At 31.6% G+C, this 20,411-nt stretch overlaps 1 protein-coding gene across 1 annotated transcript; it reads right to left on the bottom strand.

Annotated features, from left to right (window-relative positions):
- Positions 1 to 1,885: 1,885 nt before the first annotated feature.
- Positions 1,886 to 19,537, bottom strand: LOC139512099 (major facilitator superfamily domain-containing protein 6-like). The gene is made up of 7 exons (XM_071299484.1): positions 17,075 to 19,537; positions 8,084 to 8,191; positions 7,149 to 7,310; positions 6,450 to 6,671; positions 5,160 to 5,189; positions 3,857 to 3,879; positions 1,886 to 3,173 (listed from the first exon to the last, which is right to left on the bottom strand). Exons 1-7 carry the CDS (start codon positions 18,759 to 18,761, stop codon positions 3,063 to 3,065), a joined length of 2,343 nt encoding a protein of 780 aa, XP_071155585.1. The 5' UTR covers positions 18,762 to 19,537; the 3' UTR covers positions 1,886 to 3,062.
- Positions 19,538 to 20,411: the final 874 nt, after the last annotated feature.

Raw genomic sequence — 20,411 nt, 5'->3', positions numbered from 1 at the left:
ATCCAGAGTTGTGAGTATCTCAATTCCAGAGATAAAACATTGTAATATGTTTAACACCATATTATTGATACCAGAATTATAGAACAAATGTTTGATCTCAGTACCAGAGATCGACATTATAGAACTAATGATAATTCTTGTGATTAATTTACCATGTTGACAGAGCCAACAACCACACAGAGGAGATCCGGTTTTGGTTTATTTAGTAGGTTGATAAGTAGGTATTAATAGGTAGGTGTCCGATTTCTAAGTTCAAGGACGAACTCTTATCCTGGGTTGGGGGTAGTGTTACGGTTTAGGATATAAGCTGTAGGTTTGTACATACGAATGTTTCAGGCTACTCAGTAAACATTCTATTTTCGCGTTCGTCGTTTACTGTTAGCCAACGCATATACAAAGACATTTAATGAACATTGTGTATACTTATATATTGTTATTGTATGTAAATATTGTTAGTAAGGTCTCTGGGAATAATAAAATAGAGTTCGTCTTCACTGTTTGACCATGGGGGGTCCCCTGACTGAACGACGGTTCCCACCTTCTGTTTATCCTTATTTCACATGTTACCGCTTTATTACCTTGTTATTTTATTAGCGTTAGGCATATATGTTGTAACAGGGGCCCATACATGCTAAGAGTAAGCTTAGATAAGTCCCGTTTGTCCATTTCCCGACTCGACAGAATGTCAACATTCCGATCGCCGCCATTTGCATCACTATGTTTATTGACGTCAGTGACCTAATGACCTGAGATCAGCATCCAATCAGCATAACGTAGTTTGCCCACCATCTCCATAGGGGCACGAGACGTTGGTGGGACAGAGATATAAAAGCAAGTGCACAACACTCTTCAGATAGACTGCAATCCGCTACCAGGGCAGTCACTCCTGATAACAAGGAACTTACCAAGACAAAAACCAACAGTGCCGCAGTCGATGCAATGCATGTACCTTGCTATTGTATGCATCCCCGTTGAATGAATGGACCAAACCATATTTGACCTAGATGTTTTACTACGTTTACTACGATGTTGACAAACGATTAACGTACCGAAAAGAGGGGTCTCTGTATATTTTATGAAGTGTTCTGTTGGGTTTTCATGTGATTTATACTTGGAATAGTATTGAATGTTTTGTATATTATAAATTGTGAAGCTTTATTAATCTTGTTATCTCTTGTACATGTAATTAGTAAGTCAATGTTAATGAGTTTCTGTGCTATCATATTTAGACCAGTGCCTTAACTGTTTTGCCTGCTATGCTACCATAGTATTAACCATTTTGCAAGCTACGCTACCAGTATTACTTGGTTTGTAGCTCGACACCAGAGTTGACAGATCTATATTAGAATTTACCAAGAATATAGTAATTAGTGATAACCTTATATAAATACCTTTACTTATTGGACACCCCCGTCCCGTAACAATATGATATTTTTTTTATACAAACAGTACCGTCAATCAGACTAAGCCAAAAGGAAATGGTTCAAAAAACAATTCCTACACATTTCATCTTAGAAAATAAAAGTTCCGTAATTGAAATGAATAGGTAGTATGTGAAATATCATATCTTATAAATAGCTTCTCGTGGAATCAGACTTTCACTAGACGGTGAATTGTACCACGGACACAAAATAAGTAACAACTCTTCATCGTTTGTACAAGGTGTTTTGATTTTTAAATATTTTCGCCTCGGATATTACTGAAAAAGAGGTTCTGGTGCAATAAAAGCGTCCATGTTATGAATTAAAATAAAACATGACGTGAACTTCTGTTGTTCGTAAGGATAAGTATTTCTTGCAAAATGGGTCTCCTTGTAACTATGGAAATGTAATTACATTTGAATAGTTTTTTTCCCATTAGGAAAAATGGAAATAAGAAACAAACATTCAACTTTGTAACTGTTTTTAATACAGTATAATATATTTTACATTTGCTTTCCTACTTTTTTCTAAACATTCAAAATTGTAATGAAGGTTTACATTTGTTACTTTCAACTGATATAACTAAGTGATCCTAAATGTTGTGAAAATAAATGATATACATGTACACAAACATACGAATTGTATATACAAATGGCATATATGTACATTCATACTTAAGTTGTGAAGTAAACACAGCCTGAGTTTCCTCCTCGTTAAATATTGTATAGTTTACCCCACTATTTTGTCTTGAAATCTGTTGCGACTGGTTTCTATCGATACACAATGTTAATGCCACACTGGAAGATGATCTTAACAAATATCACGTTTTCCCATGTTAATAATCGCAAATAATTAACAGACGAATGTAAGATTTGTATAAATTTAAGATGTATGACATTTGCTCAATAGCAAAAAACGATGGCTACTAACAAAGTAAATTACAAAATAGTATTTTGATTGATTGACACTAGCTTCCATCGATTGCATTTATACTTTTAATCACCTGAAAATTATTTTAATTCTCGTTTTTGTTAGTAATTTGGACGATCTAGGAGGTATAGTTTTCTTAAAACAAATTGAATATAGTATAGACATGACAAATTAATCTATATATTTAGCTAAATCATAGCAGAAACTTTTAGATTTCAAACAAACTTACTGGTTAAGTTAAGTAAGGTTATGTTAAATCAGTGATGTTACATTTATAGGCGCAATCTTTGGCATGAGCTATGGTTGTCTTTCTTTTACTGTTACTACAAATAACAAAACTTGTGTGAATAAAAATTCCATAACATTTTATAATCAGAATACATCCTCAACATCAAATTTAACAGCTGGTTTTGACTAGATAATCTGACTAAAATTTATATTGAAATCTATATGAAGTACTTGTAGTTAAAAAAAAAGGTTCTTTCGTAAGATACCTATTTTTGACAGTAAAATAATTGTGAATACTATTTGTTTTATAACTATACTATCATGTACTAATATACATATACATGTATATCACATTGTAACAAAATTATCATGTGCAATCATTCTTATTGACTCATTCTTTTTTTATAAGTAGTTATACATTTTTAACAGAAAATAACTTTTGACTAATACTCTACGTTGAATATTCTATGATTGTAGTCTTTATTAAGGACCATACATATGATCATTCGTATTGTACGGTTGTTGTTGGTATATCTGTGTATCTAATCCTGGAGGACCATCCATATAAATTCTATTTGTTCCAGTATCGAAGAGCTATAAACAAAGAAATGAATTCATTTAGTTCTTTAAATATTTTAGTTACCAATTACAAGCAAATAATAGTGAATTTGAAAATACCTATGTTTATTGGATCAAATGTACTTACAGAATAAATTTGGATGGAAATTTTTAAACGTAAATCAAAATTTACTACGGCTTGTCTGGACTCTATGCATCAGAAATTCAAAAGTTGACACAAGTGTAAAGACATAAAACAATGTATGCGTGATGAGAGAATGATACGATTTCGAGTGGTAAAACAAAATATCTGGCAACAAATTTTCGAGAGTTGATTCATTTGAAATTTGGCAATTATCTGTTGCAAGATCATAACAATTTATTATTCTCATTCTTTAGCAAGACATTCACAAGTGTGACTTAAATAATTTACATCTGATTTGCACTGACATTTTGAACTCTCTTGTTTGTTGTCGATGCTTACTTATAAATGTTGCTCCAAATTTTCGAATTGGAGCATTCCTGATAAAGGTATATCTAGAAAAGTGCATCGACCCAAATTTTGAATTTGCCTTCAGTCATCCCTTACTGAAGACCATATGACCTATATTTGTTTATTGTGTAGTGCAATTAATCACTTAGCAGCAGTCTGGTGAAATACCCATTTTATTTTTGAAACATCATCATTAACCTTTATATGACAGTGTATCTATACTCACGTCAGTATTTACGTTTTGTCCATCTATCAAAACAAATAATAAAGTAAACTTAATTAATAACATACTAAATAATGCAATACCTATTAACTAGTAAATAATTAATATTTGATCATTAATATCCGAATAATCAATGATAACAAATTCGATTTTTTCCTCGGCACATGAATAGTTACTGTAAATGAAACGTAAACAATTGAGAAGAAAATCGGTTAATGATAATCACTCGGCATGTAGAAAATATTGCATGATACTCGAAAAATAGTCAAAGACGATCATTTATGCGTAGTTCATAAAAATACTAAAAGATATGACCTTATACTTTTAGTAAGGATAAAATTTAAGAAGTAAACACAACGATATTAATCGTATCGGCACAAGGGATGACAAAATGGGATGACATTGCTATGTACAGTAGAATTGATTTGGAAACATTGTTCACACATGAATAAACTCATCATAGATACCAGGACTAAATTTTGTATAAACGCCAAACGCGCATTTCGTCTACAAAAAGACTCATCAGTGACGCTCGAATCCAAAAAAGTAAAAAAAGGCCAAATAAAGTACAAAGTTGAAGAGCATTGAGGACCAAAATTCCTAAACTAAAAGTTTTGACAAATCCAGCTTAGGTAATCTATGCCTGAGGTAGAAAAGCCTTAGTATTTCAAAAATTCAAAATTTTGTAAAACAGTTTATTTATAAATATAACCATATCAATGATATTCATGTCGTCACAAAAAGTGCTGACTACTGGGCTGGTGATACCCTCGGGGAAATAAATCTCCACCAGCAGTGGCATCGACCCAGTAGTTGTAAATAAACTCATCATAGATACCAGGACTAAATTTTGTATATACGCCAGAAATGATATAAAGTTAGTTTTCCGGTCTTGAACGGACATACGGGTTTAACGGTTTCCCGTCAGCATGAAATACGGTATCTTTATTGGAACGTGCTTGTGATTGTTTCTATGTAGTGCTTCCAAGAATATTTGATAATTTCAAGCGTGGCTTTGGTGAATAGGTGTCTCATTGGCAATCATACTTCATCTCTAGATAAATGATTAAATCAATATATTTCTATGGGTAAAGTTGAATAATGTATATAAGATTACTCAGATGCTTTAAATGAGTTTAGATGGTACAATGACCTTGTAAACTCAGGGGAGAAGAATCCAATGTGCCCATAAAACGCGTAAATGACGCCAAGATTCATTGTATATAGTACACAATTTTTGTCTGGGAATGGAATTGATAGGAATGAAGTGTTATATATAAGTGTAGAAGTAATGTAATATACTAACCTCCGTAAGTAGATCCATATGTAGAAGCACCTGTAATAGAAAACATCGACTGTTAACTATATATTAATATCGAAAAAGACCATAAACGTGAATTTTTTTTACATCTGTGTCTAAGGGCAAAGTAAGCGGAGATGGTCGTTACTACGTTAATTAACTCGAATAATGACTTGCTTATCTCCAATTCAACCGCTTTTGAGCAACCTTTTCATTTATAATGTTTAAATATATTTATTTAGAAGGTTTTGTTTAACTTCTAATTTCTCAATGCATGGAAGTCATTTATGGCTTTAAAATTTAACCTGTTATTTAGATGAGAAATACTATTAAGAGAATGCGGAGCATATCGGTAACGATCCGTAAGCATTGCTAACACAGTGACAGCTATCTATACATTTATTATATATTACCTTCATTATTGTAGTTTATAAAACGACCTAATTTAATTATATATAACTGCGCTATCCGTGTTAAAGTTTTCTATGTTGTATTTTGAAGTTTATCTTTTGTCTTTTAGTCGTTTTTCGTATTATTCATGACATTTTCAGTTTGTTGTCTACTTATAAGTTTGACTATCACTTAGGTATCGTTCACCTCTTTTTTTTTGTAAAAGTGTGCTACTGCTGTTATTCACAGACAAAAATTTATGTTTAAACTGTAACATTTTGTTCCCAACAGATATTTCATAATAGTTATCAATGGGAATTTGGTTACCATGTTTTATGTAGAATCATGACTCTTTAAGCGATATGTGAAGTAGTGCTTCGGATGACACAATATATCTCTATAAATTCATATCTTAAAACGGGAGGCGGACGATACTATAGGAATATTCAATATCATCAACTTCAGCAGCGTTCAAACAATCTTTATAGAACAGTGGCTTGTAATCTGGTGTTAGTTATTAGGTGAAAAGTCATATTTGCTTCACCTTTATATTGTTATTGACTAAAACAATCATTTCATTCATGTTCTATTACAAATTAAGGCAACAGTAGTATACCGCTGTTCAATTAAGCAAAAACAAATCGGAGTAACAAACCAAAAAAAATGTAGAGACCCGATACCTTAATTACTCATCGCATCCGATCAACTAGACGGTATCGTATTATCAATTAACATTTCCCTTCCGAAACAATAAAGTGGAGATATTACTGCAAAATTTATCGATGTATTTCTTTCAAATAACATCTTAATGTATATAAAATTCTGTCTGTTATTTCATATAGATTTTTTAAAATACAGCAATCTAAATAACCATATGAGATAATATCGGCAAATTATCTATCTTACCTTCGTCTTTCAATCTACTACTAGACAAATCTCGTGCCATTCCAGAGGGCACTCCATGCGGAGCTAAATGTAATGTAGGCGACTCCTCTTCTAGACGTTCATGCTTCATACTAGATCCATAAGAGAAATGTGCTCTGTTTCCAAAGAAACGATTAAGACCCACATAAAAGATCAAGATTATCAAACAGGTTATTCCATAAGCTCGGAAAGTCACTCTAGTACCTGAAATTGTAATCTATTACAGTATATATTTTCGAAATGTTATAGCTTGTGAATAGATAACTTAGTTCAAATGTGCAAAAGATAAATTGATAGTAGTCCGTCGATATATTCTTCACATGCTAGGCCTGTGGTGAAAGATTGAAAAAATAGGGCTTGTTTTTGGAGGAGGATTCATGTTTCTGTTTTTAGTTTCCTGTTTTCTGTTTTATAGAGATTTTTTTAGTGTTTTGTCTTTAGACGTGGTGTTGTCTGTTTTTTTCATGTGTTATTTTTTATTTGTATATTATTCTTTTTTATACCAGTACTAGTATTATATATATATTTTCTTGAATAGTAAAATTCTCTTAATAAACGTTTAAAATATACTTTTCAGAGTGGTTCAATACATAATGCATATATTTTTTAAAAGTTAATTAATGAAAGATCATGTCGGATTTCATTATATTATCATTAAGCACACAAATGATCCATACATACCATAGCTATATACCATGATACCACCAAACACAGCACCACACCCTCTTCCTAGCCCATGGTGTAATCCTTGTAATATCCCCTGGGCAGAAGAACGTAGCTCGGAAGGAATTGCATGTGTGATGTAGGAACAACAGGCAGCCCACACAGCAGCATGGGTAACTCCTGCGTTACAAAAAAGTGTAATGTAGAAAAATGAATACGAGTATACACAAGGCAGTTACTGATTATTTTAAGAAAAAGGAAAAAGTTGTTTTCAAATTTAATTGTTTTTTCACCATGCAATATATTTTTTTCTGTGTATTTTCGCATCGTGTATTTATTACCTCCTGAAGTTGAAGTAACATGGCAGACAGTTGAAAAGTAATAGAACAGTGTCATACAATCTGGAATCCTTTGATTTAATGATAACTTTAAAAACACAGGTTTAAATAAAAAAATGAAATAGAACTAACCCTAATGTATGGCGTTTGAATATATAAGTTTACCCTGCACATTATTTCAAACAATGCAAATTTTGTTTATACCTAAATTTTCTGAAACATCATCATTTAAAACTTAAGGCAAGGACATCGGGTAAGTCTGGTGCAGAAAAAAATAAGGAATTTTGGAACTATATCTCCTTGTTTCAATAAACAGTTATACAATATTGCTAGCTCCTTATTTTTCGATTTGCTCGACCTTCGACAGATGAAATTTCAGGCATGGCTACTATATTAAAAAAAATGAGCTATTATAAACAAATTTCACGTATTGATATTTAGAACACACAGAGAAACAGCGAGATTCTGTACTTACAGATGAGAGCCGGTGTCAATGTTATATGTTTCAAAATTATATTAAATAGTGTGGTGTATTTCAATACCACTAGTTTAATGAATAGATGCTCTTAGGGAAAATGTATAATGATCGTACAGAATAAATGAGTAACTACTTACCCTGTATAAGTTCAAACGGAAGCACCCACCATGGATTCTTGAGTAACGAGATATAGATAAATCTTGCAACATTTCCCAACAAACCGGCATAAAGCACCCTTATATGTCCTGCAAAAAACATTAAATATTAATAATCATCATCAAATAAGGCTTAAGCATCCCTACAAACAGACTGCTGCTCGCTACTTCATTGTTCATTTTGAGTTTGTTGCATCTCATGATTACAGACAATTGCATGATCAATGGATTATATATATATATGGCGGTTGTTATCCATTCGTTTGAAGTGTTTGAACTTTTTTTTTTCATTTGATTGAGGGCTTTCCGTTTTGAATTTTCATCGGAGTTCAGTATTTTACTTTTTTATTTAATTTATATATGCATCATTTGTGAAGTACATATAAACGACACTTGCCATTACCATCATGGTTTTGTTACATTGCACATGATACGATGAACGCGAAGTTTTAGGAAATATGTATTCTATCACATATTCTATAGTCGTTAATTACTGTGTCATTCTGGTCTCTTATGGAGAGTTTTTTTTCAATGGCAATCATACCACATCTTCTTTTTTCTATATTTAATTTATAAAATCAAATTAATTACCTAAAATAAAACAAAAACATACATGTACAATGAGTTCGAAAGCTTGAAAGACTCAAATATGATTTTAGAAATCCACATTAAAACAAAAATCTTCAGACTGATATACAAATTGCACATTCTTAATTATCATATATCGTAGACGGGAATAATATTTCAAAGATCGTTCAATATATTAACTTAATTGTATCCAAGAAGTTTTTTCTGCGTGTTGAGTAATCGCCATACATAGTAAACAAAATATCAAATTTAAAGTTAAAAAAGATTTGATTCTCAAAATATTATTCTTCGGTTAAGGGCAAGGCTTATATAAAAAAAAATATGGCAATTTTTGACTGATATATGAAGAAGCGATTCTAGAAAAAGATCTCACGGTAAAACGAATATCCTTAGTCATAGAAATGGACTCAATATAATGAAATCAAAAACCTATAGAGACTTGCGATATCAATACTGGTACCTGTTACATAACAAATTGATATAGATTGGTACCAGAAATGAAATTTATGGTGGGATGAATAGAAAACGTGCATTAACCTAACTCTACATTCAGTTTTCATCTTTACAGTATCAAACTGACATAAAACCAAGTCTTACTACATGAAAGAATTTAAATTGGTTTTATCTCAAAGATTACTATTTTCGTCATTAGTTGTATTTCTTCTGAATAGACTTTTATTTGGTAATAATCGATTGTGCAACGTTATCTGTTAGGGAAAATCCATTATTTTCTAGTTAATTATAAAAGACATTATAATTCCATGTTGTTGATATTAGGGATCAATGTAAGGATCACATAAGATTCTTATAACTTTTTTAGAATCTTCAAACAGCTTCCCAACAGTCTTATTGATTTTAGCACCAGTAATATAATTAGGCAAGATATTTATTTTATAAAGACTTTTAGGAATCACAATGAATAATAATCAAACTTCGCTCACAGTATTTTTTAAAAACTTATGTGATACTAATGGTAATGGTCCATTAATTTGGAAAGATTGGTTGTTATTTCTTTAGTTCAAGTATCTAATTGTATTGGTCTTATATGAAGAATTGTTTTATTGACAATCATAATAAATCGTGAAATAGATTCTTTCCTGGTACTCCGACTTCTTCTGCCAAAAAAGACAATAGTGCTGAACGTGACGTTAAAGGGGCACTAGCTACGAGAGATATTAAAAATCTAAAGTTTTTGTTCAATCAATAATGAAAGTGAGAAAGTGAAATAATAATTCGCTTTTAGCAGCTAAAATGGTTCAATTTTGTCAAATTTAGCTAAAAAATATTGATAATGGATTATTCACTTGCAAGTGAATAATTCGACCTCATTAACTTTGTATGCATGTGAACTTCAATTTAACCCTTTAACTAGAGATGGACAACGCATGCATTGTACGTGTACTGGTTATTTAAAGGAAAAGAATGTCAACATTGAAAGTAAAACAAAGGTAAATCATTTGATGACTGATTCGACCCACAATTTGTTTTTCTTATACAGGTAAAAACTATGAGAAACATATATGTTTAATCTATAAAATAAAATTTTAACAGACCTATAAAAATCCAATTGCACGAGTTGGCTCAATCTATTTATATCTATATTAATATTTTCATCGCTTATATGGTCATCTGAGGTCAACTCGATATTTAATTAGATGGCGTTTAGACTAAAATACACACGAAACGAAACTACATATTATCGATCCTATGCTCTGTAAACTGTTTACTTTAGACTTTTGATAGTTTGGATAAATTTTTTATATTGTTATAAATAAAATATGAGAATTTGAGTTAAATCAGTGAACATTAATTTGACAGCTGGTGCCCCTTTAAACATGGACAGTCAATCAATCAATCAGTGGATCATAGTCTCTTTTTTTTTTAAACATTATAATCTTAATATTCAAAAATTGTTTATTACAAAAACTCAAGATTTAAGCTGCTCTTGCCGTACCCTGTAACACCCAACTGACTATACCCAGGGAATGATCAATTGATTAGATTTATTGATATATACATTTTGTTAAGTTTACACTAGAATAAAAAAAAATATTCCTTGATTATGTTTTTTTTTTAATTTTTAGTAACATTGGACTCCTTATCTTTTATTTATTGGTGTTTTCTCTTAGTATATCCATTCACCAAAAAATCTACAGACATCTGTATTTTTTTTTCTGCTCAGACGCATAGTATGACTTATGTATAGAATAACTAAGTATAGTAATTATAAATCGATAATATTCTTAAGAGAGGTGATTTATTACTGATATGACTGTCTACCAGAGATTTTTTGCATCATGAGTAATACGACATGCGCTAATAGTTTACTTTAGCTTTACTCTTCAAAACCATTAGAGTTCCTCTCCCCCAAAGTATCATGTAATTTTTTATGCGTTGTTAAATTTTAATTGGGTGGTATCCGATTTATTAGCAATTTAAATATCACCATTGCAAATTATGTATTGCCAATTATGTTTAACAAGAAAAGATGTTGAAAGCAAACTTTTCGGCTAGTTCAAATGGGCATCGTGTTCAAATTAAAAAAATGATTGATTAATTGGTGAACGGATGTTTCACTCTCAGCATCAAATACGACATACGTTTTTTTAGAATATAGAAAATGAAATTAATAAGTTAGACATGCATTTGATATACAACATGAATAAATGAATAGATAATATACAAACAATGAATTATTATTGAAAATCTAACGTTAACATAATAGCCTGACAGTATTTAGATATGTGTTCGATATAACGACCAAATAAGTCTATATCAATCGCTAATCACTCAATACGTTGACGCTATGGCGACAATCTACTCAACTACGTATAATTGCCAATATTATTATTAGTTATCTGTTAAAATATTATCATTTGGGAATACACCAGTTTAATAACTATAACGCATATATCCAAGAACTGGATATTGCCGGATTAAAAACATCAAAAACAGAGTGTTCATTCGACGAAAATTCAGAAACGATTAAATTGTCAATCAATTATTTTTTTGTATTCGGTATTTGTATCGAAAATGCTATTTTCTTCGTTATAAAGTACTAGGTCTACATGTATAAAGTGTACTTGCTTGCACTTGTGTGTGAACGAAAAAAATAGATAAGCAAAAATTAGAATAGCGTTGATCATGAGAAATCCTGGATAAAGAAAAGGTGGGTGTCACAACAATGATTTCAGCGATCAATTGCAGATGCTTTGTTTCAAAGGGGAAAACATGGTTTATGATTAGACTGACTTCAAAGCAACAGGCTATCAAAATGGACTAAAAAATGATACTTAGATTTAAGGTTCCACTTAAGTCAAAATATAGGACACTGCATAAACATTAAAACTTTGCCTGTATTTTTCAACATAAAATGAATAAAGTCCTACATTACATGTAACAGTATTCATTCATAACAATTTTAAACAAATAAAGTCGTCTAGTAGGCCTCAGATTTTTTTGGAAAATTTAGTGTTCACCCCCAAAACCGGTTTTACCATAACACAAAAAATTCATTTTTTTTTAACAATTTACACAGTGTGTATATGTTACGTATGTTTAAATGAACATATGTTCCCATAGTTCAGGACTTTACAAATACAGGCAAAGTTTTCATGTTTATGCAGTGTCCTATATTTTGACTTTTGTGGAACCTTGATAACAGCATGTGTGTTGTATATATTGGTACACATGTGAATTAGTATTATTGGGCTCCCAGTAGGATTTTTGTAGTGCAATTAATTGTATATGTCTTCATACAGTTTTGATCTGTTTCTGTAAAACTTAATCAAACATAGTTATTTTTGCCAATAATGTATTGGATTTATCTTAAAAAATTCTATTTGCATCATAAGTTATATTCCCGTTGTACGCGCTTTTGTTTGTTTATAATCGATTATGCAACGGTTTTTTTCAATATTTTCAAAGTTATTTGTGTTTCGTGATATTCAAGTGATCGATATAAAGATCGCATTGGTGATAGAACCTTAAACAACTTTTAGACAGTCATATTGATTTTTAGCACCAAGATTCGCAATACAGATATATATAAAAAAAAAATAGAGAATGACAAGGAATAACTACTCCGACAATAATGCATTAATTCTGTCATAGTCTAGGTTTATTTATTATTTAGCCTATTTGTATTTCGAAATATCTTTAATATTAAGATTGATTAGATGATAGCAATTGGCTTCACAACCATTATCAATATTTCTGCATATTAAAGACCTGATCAAAATATTGATAAATTCAATAGGTTATGTCTTTAAAGTGGACTGACCGGAATAAAAGACGGAACTTTATACTGCCAGTAGGAAAAAAGGGTTTGTCACGTGGAAGCAAATTCATTTATCGTACAAAACTTTACGCCATGTCCTATGCACATTGTAATCCTGGCCTACAAAAGACTTATCAGTGACACTTGAATCGAAAAAAGGGAAATGACCAAATAAATTACGAAGTTGAAGAGCATTGATGACCAAATTATTCTCAACTTTTTGCAAAATACAGTTAAGGAAATCTATTTCTGGTATTAAAAAAATAATAAAAAAATCTTAGTATTTAAAAAATTCAAAGTTTTATAAAACTGGTAAATATGACATTACTGTCATTATGTATTAGGAGGTTACGTGAACTGAATATGACTATTTTAAAGATTTTATGCGTTTTGTGAGCAACAGGACAGGTCCCATAAGTATTAATACTTATACATACAACAAAGTCAATATAACGACCACAACAGTCTATGTCAATTGCTTATTACTTAACATGTAAATGTTGTCTATTCCACTTAATGTAATTGTAAATAATTAATTGTTTTTCGAAGTATCATATATATATAGTTGTCAATAGTCATGTTTTATGAAGTTCACACATAAACCAATGATTTGTTATACGTCGATGGATAATTTCAAGTAGTGACCATGATGGCCCATTTGACACCGGAAAAAGGTAGATGGCAGTAAAAGTCAACGACAGCAACCTAATTGCCAAGATACCTCTATAATGTCTCAATAACATTCAAGTGTTATTGATAAATAAACAAAAGATGATAATCAATTTTACAGCTATACACCGTCACGACTAAGCTCGTATTTTGTGTATTTTTTGTTACTTCATTTTATAAGATATTGAGTAAATATGACTTATTCCAAGTTTTAAAAAATCAACCCAGTGACCTCCTACTATTTTCATATCTTTACACGGAAGTGTGAAGCAATTATATAATCTTGTTAAACAAAATTATATGAATAAGTTTGTCAGACATTGCTAATTTAGTCCCTAAAAAGTCGTATTTATGACTTTCATGCTGCATTTAGTATCATATGACGTTCTTTTGATTATCTCTTATAACAGGCATCATAAAATTGATCGAATTTATATGCCCCATGGGATGCAGGAGGTAATATCAATGTGTCTAGTCTTCCGTTTAATAACATTTATACTATCAGCAAATAAAAATCAGAAAAAAAGACGAGATAGAACAGCTAGCGATTCATATGGTCATACAAGTTATCCATTTGATGACAGAAAAATAGATGCAATATCCAATTTATTTCGAATCCATCTTCTTAGAGGGTACCTTTTATTGTTTTATCAAAACACATTACTATGTTTATAATAAGTTAGAGAAAAGACAAAATATTTTCGTATTACTACTACATGTATATAAATTAGATAAGAATCGTCTCATATGCCAGATATTAGTGACTATCAAAAGTTAACCAAACAAAATACATATTTAAATTCCAAATGTTATTCTTAAATTTCAAATTGAAGGACATTTTGCAATAAGGAATGCTGATATATGTACCACTAAAATTTGGTTTAAGTCTGGAATATTATTATTCTGTTTGTTTTGATTAAGACAGACTGAGTATGTAACTAAAATTGCAAATTAAACATTTATAATGCACAGCATATATTGTCTTTTAAAGTATACACATTAACTTATAATTGTAGTAAAGAAGAAATTGACATTAAATTGAAATAAAACTAAGGAAATTAGTTCCACGTCTTTGTGAAAAACGTCATCAGTAATGTATAATTTAAGCAATTATAATTGCTTTCATGTACAATAAACGACACAAAATTGATATTGAGCACGATCAGTCTATTTATGTTGCTCAAATACTTATAAACTCTTTATTATGATATTTATTGATTTTAGTCCCAAAATACATTGTGTTAATTACGTAGTTATTTGATAATTATTTAGTTAATGCATTATGCTGACATTTAATACTTTTATTCTCACTGTAACATTGTTTATTAAAACTTCTATGATTATCTAGGATAAGTACCATTTTTTTTCTTTTGATAGACTTTTTATAAGAACAAATAGAATAATAGGAAAAGTGACATCTGTTATGTCGACCAAAGTTTTAAAAAAAAGAATCCTGTTAAAAAATGCACAAGAGGTAAAGAAGGGAACACTAGTATAACTGTGTTGCTTCAAAAAAAAACCCGGTAGCGTCTAGATTCTACACACTTGGTAAAGCAGGAAATGAAAATATACGTTAACATTCATGCATTTCTGCAAGAAACATACACCAGAACTTCTATTAGTTGTTTAAAAACATTCAAATTGTTACTTAATATAGTCGTATGTTTCGGGATGTAAAGACTTGTTGCACGATAAGCACGTGGCAATTGTTTACATACACTTTCTACATTTTACACGTGGTCATGTTATAGGAGCTTTTTGATTGGATGCAGCGAGTTTCGACTGCAACCAATAAAAATCATTACCGAATTCTATCTCAGTCTGCCAGGGGTGGAGAGGAGGGAAGTGGATCGTAACCCTAGGCTAGCGAAGATGGCAAACAACTGGCTTTCGAATAAATGTGTTTATTTAATTTCCAAAGCAAAGACCCTTTGAGTACATCAATATAGACACTAGGACTTGGGGAAACACTTGCTGTTATGTAAAAGTAAACCGTGTTAATTTTATATCAATATTTGAAATAATCAGTAAATCCTTAATCAGTCACACATATCCAACAGTTATGTTCTTATGAAGCCATCCATTTATAAACCCCGTGTTTGCAAGCAATATTTCAGTTTCTATATTGATTTCTTGCTTTCATTCTTTGCATTGTATTGATTCACAGAGAAAGTGGACGACATTGATTCAATTTCATTTCAGACTCCCACATCATAATTTAGTATCTATAGACAGAGAGAACTTGTACATTAAAATGAACAGAATTGATCATCTATACTTTTGCGTTGATTAGCACTTGTAAAAAATATTACAAACAACAAATGGATTGGAAATGACCGTTTCCGCTGAAGTCATCCCACACAAGTTAGTTTTATTAGCTTTACAGATCGTATATTTAACATACTATTTGAGAAAATGTTCTTTCTCAGAGACATTTAAAATGGCAGTTTTGACACGTGATCCGCTTTTATAAGATTTGAGATACGGAGGCAGTAAAAGGATATGGTTTACAGTATAGATTGACAGATTGTTGGTTTTCAGAATACAGAATAAAGTATTTAAAAGAATGAGTTATTTAATATACAGCATACCTTAATTTATTAGATTATCGTATACATGACATATGCATACTTATGTTATTAAATATTATAACTACTCAATAACATTAACAGTACCAATTGCAATCCGAATTTTCATTCCAGTACTAACCGATTAATTCGTGGTTTGATGCACCAATCCACTATTGTCTAATACGTTATTAACGGATATGACTCATCTATTTGTTAAGGGAAGAACACGACCAGTTTCGTTATTTGAGCAAGAATTACTGACCCTTCCATGGCATTTGAGTTATTCACAGGTTTTTATGAGGATCATGTAGCTCCAGTTTTCTGTGTAATGATTTGTGGAATTTGTGTCTTTTGTCGTTTTGCGAGAGAGTGCATGCGTTTTTCTTTGAGTATAGTTTTTTCTGCATTGTCCCTTTGGTGTCTCCTGTTGTTTGTTGCCTTTTGTGGCACTCCAGCGAATGTTGTGTGATGCTTTGAGGTGAAACTTAATCATAAAATTTATATTTTTTCTTTTAAACATTGTTTAACGACATGTTAGATTGCCATTTATAATGTGAATTTAACTCTTTAAAACAAAAGCTAGTGTTAAGGTTTCTCATTTTGTCATTCAATCAGATTTTCAAAAGATGACAAATATAATTTGATATTCCAAAAAAGGGCCCTTAGTACAATGAGGAAACAAACTGTAATCGATTTTTCGCTTCTATTCTCTTCTTTTAATTGCTTTGAAATAGACAGAATTGCTTACACCCACGAACAACACTCGGATAGGCTACCTACACTAATTTAAATGTCAAGTTGTCCACATGTTTTATGTGATGTGAAGGGAATATACGGTGTTTTTTAATCTAATTAACAAATACTTACCAAAAGAAGAAATTATTTTACGACTAAAGAAGAATGCTAGCAATTCAGACACGTGATTGAGTATGGAGGCCACACCAAATAATGTAGGACTTCCACCAATGTCTTGTAAGTGCCAAAACAGGAAAGTGAATATCAAACCAATACCAAATCCCATAAACCATGCCACAAATAGTACTGAAATATACTTGAATGTTGCAAGCATCTTTATAACAGCAATCCATTTTCCTAAAAATGGTTCTTCAATGGCATCGTCGGTTGGTTTAGATACAGCATCCGTGACCATATCTGGGCGCTTGTCAAGAGATATTTGACAGTCATTAACTTCCTGTTGCCCTTCCGGTTGCTCCGATGATTGCTTTTGAACCGCAGCTTTTGATTCTAAGTAGTTTATATCACTGTCAGCATCGTCGAAGAGCGGTCCAGAATGAGGACGCTTCTCGCCTGTGATTCTCTCCATCACCCTATCTTTTACCCGAACTACAATTTCCATAAGCTGAATGTCTCGACCGCCGTGATGGTGTCTGAATTGGAGCTGAGTTGCAGTTATCAAAGCACAACTCATTAAGACAGAAAAGACGGCAAAACAAATTGTATAGTTCTTTTCGGCAATGTGCTTTATACCACAAGGATGATCTGGAAATGTTGATGAATGGTCTAACGCAAGACCAACGAAAAACATTGCTAGACCCCAACCTAGAGAGCCGAACATACGTTGACGACCGTAATTGTCAATATCTTCACCGAGATATTCAAGTGTTACTGAATCGACAAACGTAATAGCCGGTGCACTAAAGAATTCGCCAATGACAATTAATAAAAGTAAAGTGAAAAATGTGTCCTGCACGTCTTTCTTGTCGTAATATATAGAACTAAACATAGGTTTTATAGAATCGTCAGATTTTCTATTTATCGTTGTTGTCTCAAGACCCTGTGTTGACTTAGTGGTTGACATGTTTAGAAGTTTGTGCATTCCCTTATGGACCTGAACAATAATCGGGTGGTGGGTACTACCTTTCATTTCCGATGACTTATTGCTGTTTTGAAGTACATTGTGAATGCCTTTGTATACATGATGAGCTACTGTATGTATATGAGGATGAATAGTAGTCTTACTTGCATGAATTCCGACTATGTCAACTGGTTGAATCGTAGTTGAGCTAGGTATGACCTTGTATCCGGGACCTTGATTAAGAGCACGTTTATACCTGAGGACATATCCAGGTGGTATCGCATGAGTGGCATTTCCAGTCAAACAATGGTCATGAGGGGGTTTAACAAATGCTATAGCAAGGGTGAATACTATCCAACACAACAACGAGAATAGAAGCAGTTCTTTGGCTTTTCTGTACCTGTCAGCAAGACTTCCCCAAAATGGAGCACTGCAAAATTCTATAAATGGTCGGAATCCCATTAAAAGACCACTCTGAGTCGGATTCATAGCCAACTGCTTGAAGTAAATTGCAAGCAGTGGGAAGAGTGATCCAAATGCCGCAAAGAAAAAGAAGTAAAATAATTTGCATATCAATAAATCTCTATTTACATACGTGAAAAGTGTATCTATAAGATCACGCTTTGGTTTCTGATTATTATATCCGGAATCTAACGAATGAACTTTATACTTTCTACTTTCTCTAGACGGTGATCTTTCCTCTGCGTCACTTTCATCCGAATCAAATTCCAGTGCCATGTCGAATTTTTGTTAATCCTATAAAGATATTTTTATTCGAAAAGTGCTACACGTACACAGATTATTTCCTGCCCGTTTCAATCAAGTTAGATAATTGCTAGCGCATAACTCTCAATGAATTTTCCAATATCTGGTGCGAAAATGCTTTCAAATGATTATAAGAGTCAAACGTCGGTTATTAAATGTAAAATTGATCCTGTTTATCTTCTAAGATTCTTCTTGATTGCATTTAAGTGTTATAAATCCCACACAATATGTCCAAAAAGCTTCAACATAGCTTTAACATAGCAGCAAAACTGTTTCAATACAGATTAAAACAATGTTGCACATAATAAACTATTGCAGTCTGTAGCACACTGTATGAACGGGTAAATCAATGCATAATTATGTGGATTTTTATAAGAGTTTCGTCCGTATGCAATAGAAGTTTTATATATGTAATCTTTTCCTAATTAGCTGGTCGCACTGTTAAATCACTTGTCAGGAAAAATTATTTTGAAAGTCTGTAAACTATCCTGTATTCAAATTGTAAACTCTGAAACTGATCAATATGTTTCTGTAGCGAAATACCAATAATCAAGCCTAATTGATCATCTAAGTCGACTAGATTCTTTCTAGTATTGATTTGTTTGGAACCTTTTACAAACGCGGCAAAGACGTTATTAATGCTGAGTGTTCACAACTGACAAGAAAATTCAAAATCACTATATTTTGGAAACTGCTATCGCAAAGAAATGGTAAAACATTCAAAGTACATCAGTAACATTGATTTTTTTGTTGCCAAGGATTATTTAGTTTCTACCGGCGAGAAGCGGAACTTTGTGTGACAAAACATTTTCTGGATGCTATCGATAAATATTTTATTTATCTTTATCCAGTTTAATTATAAGAAGACGTTATTATTAGACATTTATTTGTATTTGACTTCTATGTTTGTTCCATTGATTTTGCATAAAAAGATTAAACAAGACGGAACAAATCGAAAAATGATTAATGACTTTTTCTTGCACATATTTCACATTTCAAAAAGTTCTAAAAATTGATCATGACTTGAATAACATTCGATGCGAATTGTGTCTATATATAACAAAGATTAACAATATAGCATGTTATAATTCTTTCACTAAATGGTCAGTTTAATTGGATTTGTGATTTCAACGAAACATTTATTTTGTTACAGAAACAGATACAAACAAACAAAACGTTGTAACAGGAATCGATCGCAAACAATCAAATCGTCTTTATTTTCTTATCTTGGCCCTTTCATCCTTTCAGTTTTCTTTTTTAAAAAGTAATTTGTCATATATATGAATAGTAGGTTTTTCTTCGATTTTTTAGCAAAGTTTTACAGTTGCAACAGTGATACGAAGTAGTGCATGGTGTTTAAACTTTCATCTGTCACCTTCCTTTGCGTCTCATCATCGGAAAGAATATGAGCTTCCATTAGACACAAAGAATGTTTGATCTCTGAAGTTGCTTTTGCAGTTCTTTCTCGGTGTTGTGTAAAAAAAATAAAATTCAGACATAGTTAAGAAACAAAGCATAAGTTCGGGGAGATGGGGTAAGTTTTTTTAAAGGGGTACAATAAGAGGAAAATTCAAAGGGGTGTAATTATACTAGTAGTTTGTTTATTACATCTTCTTTTCTACG

Source organism: Mytilus edulis, chromosome 2 (assembly GCF_963676685.1).
Source record: "Mytilus edulis chromosome 2, xbMytEdul2.2, whole genome shotgun sequence".
In the NCBI taxonomy this organism is placed as follows: Eukaryota; Metazoa; Mollusca; class Bivalvia; order Mytilida; family Mytilidae; genus Mytilus; species Mytilus edulis.
Note: the sequence above shows the minus strand (reverse complement) of the source record. Positions and strands in the feature narration are given on the sequence as shown.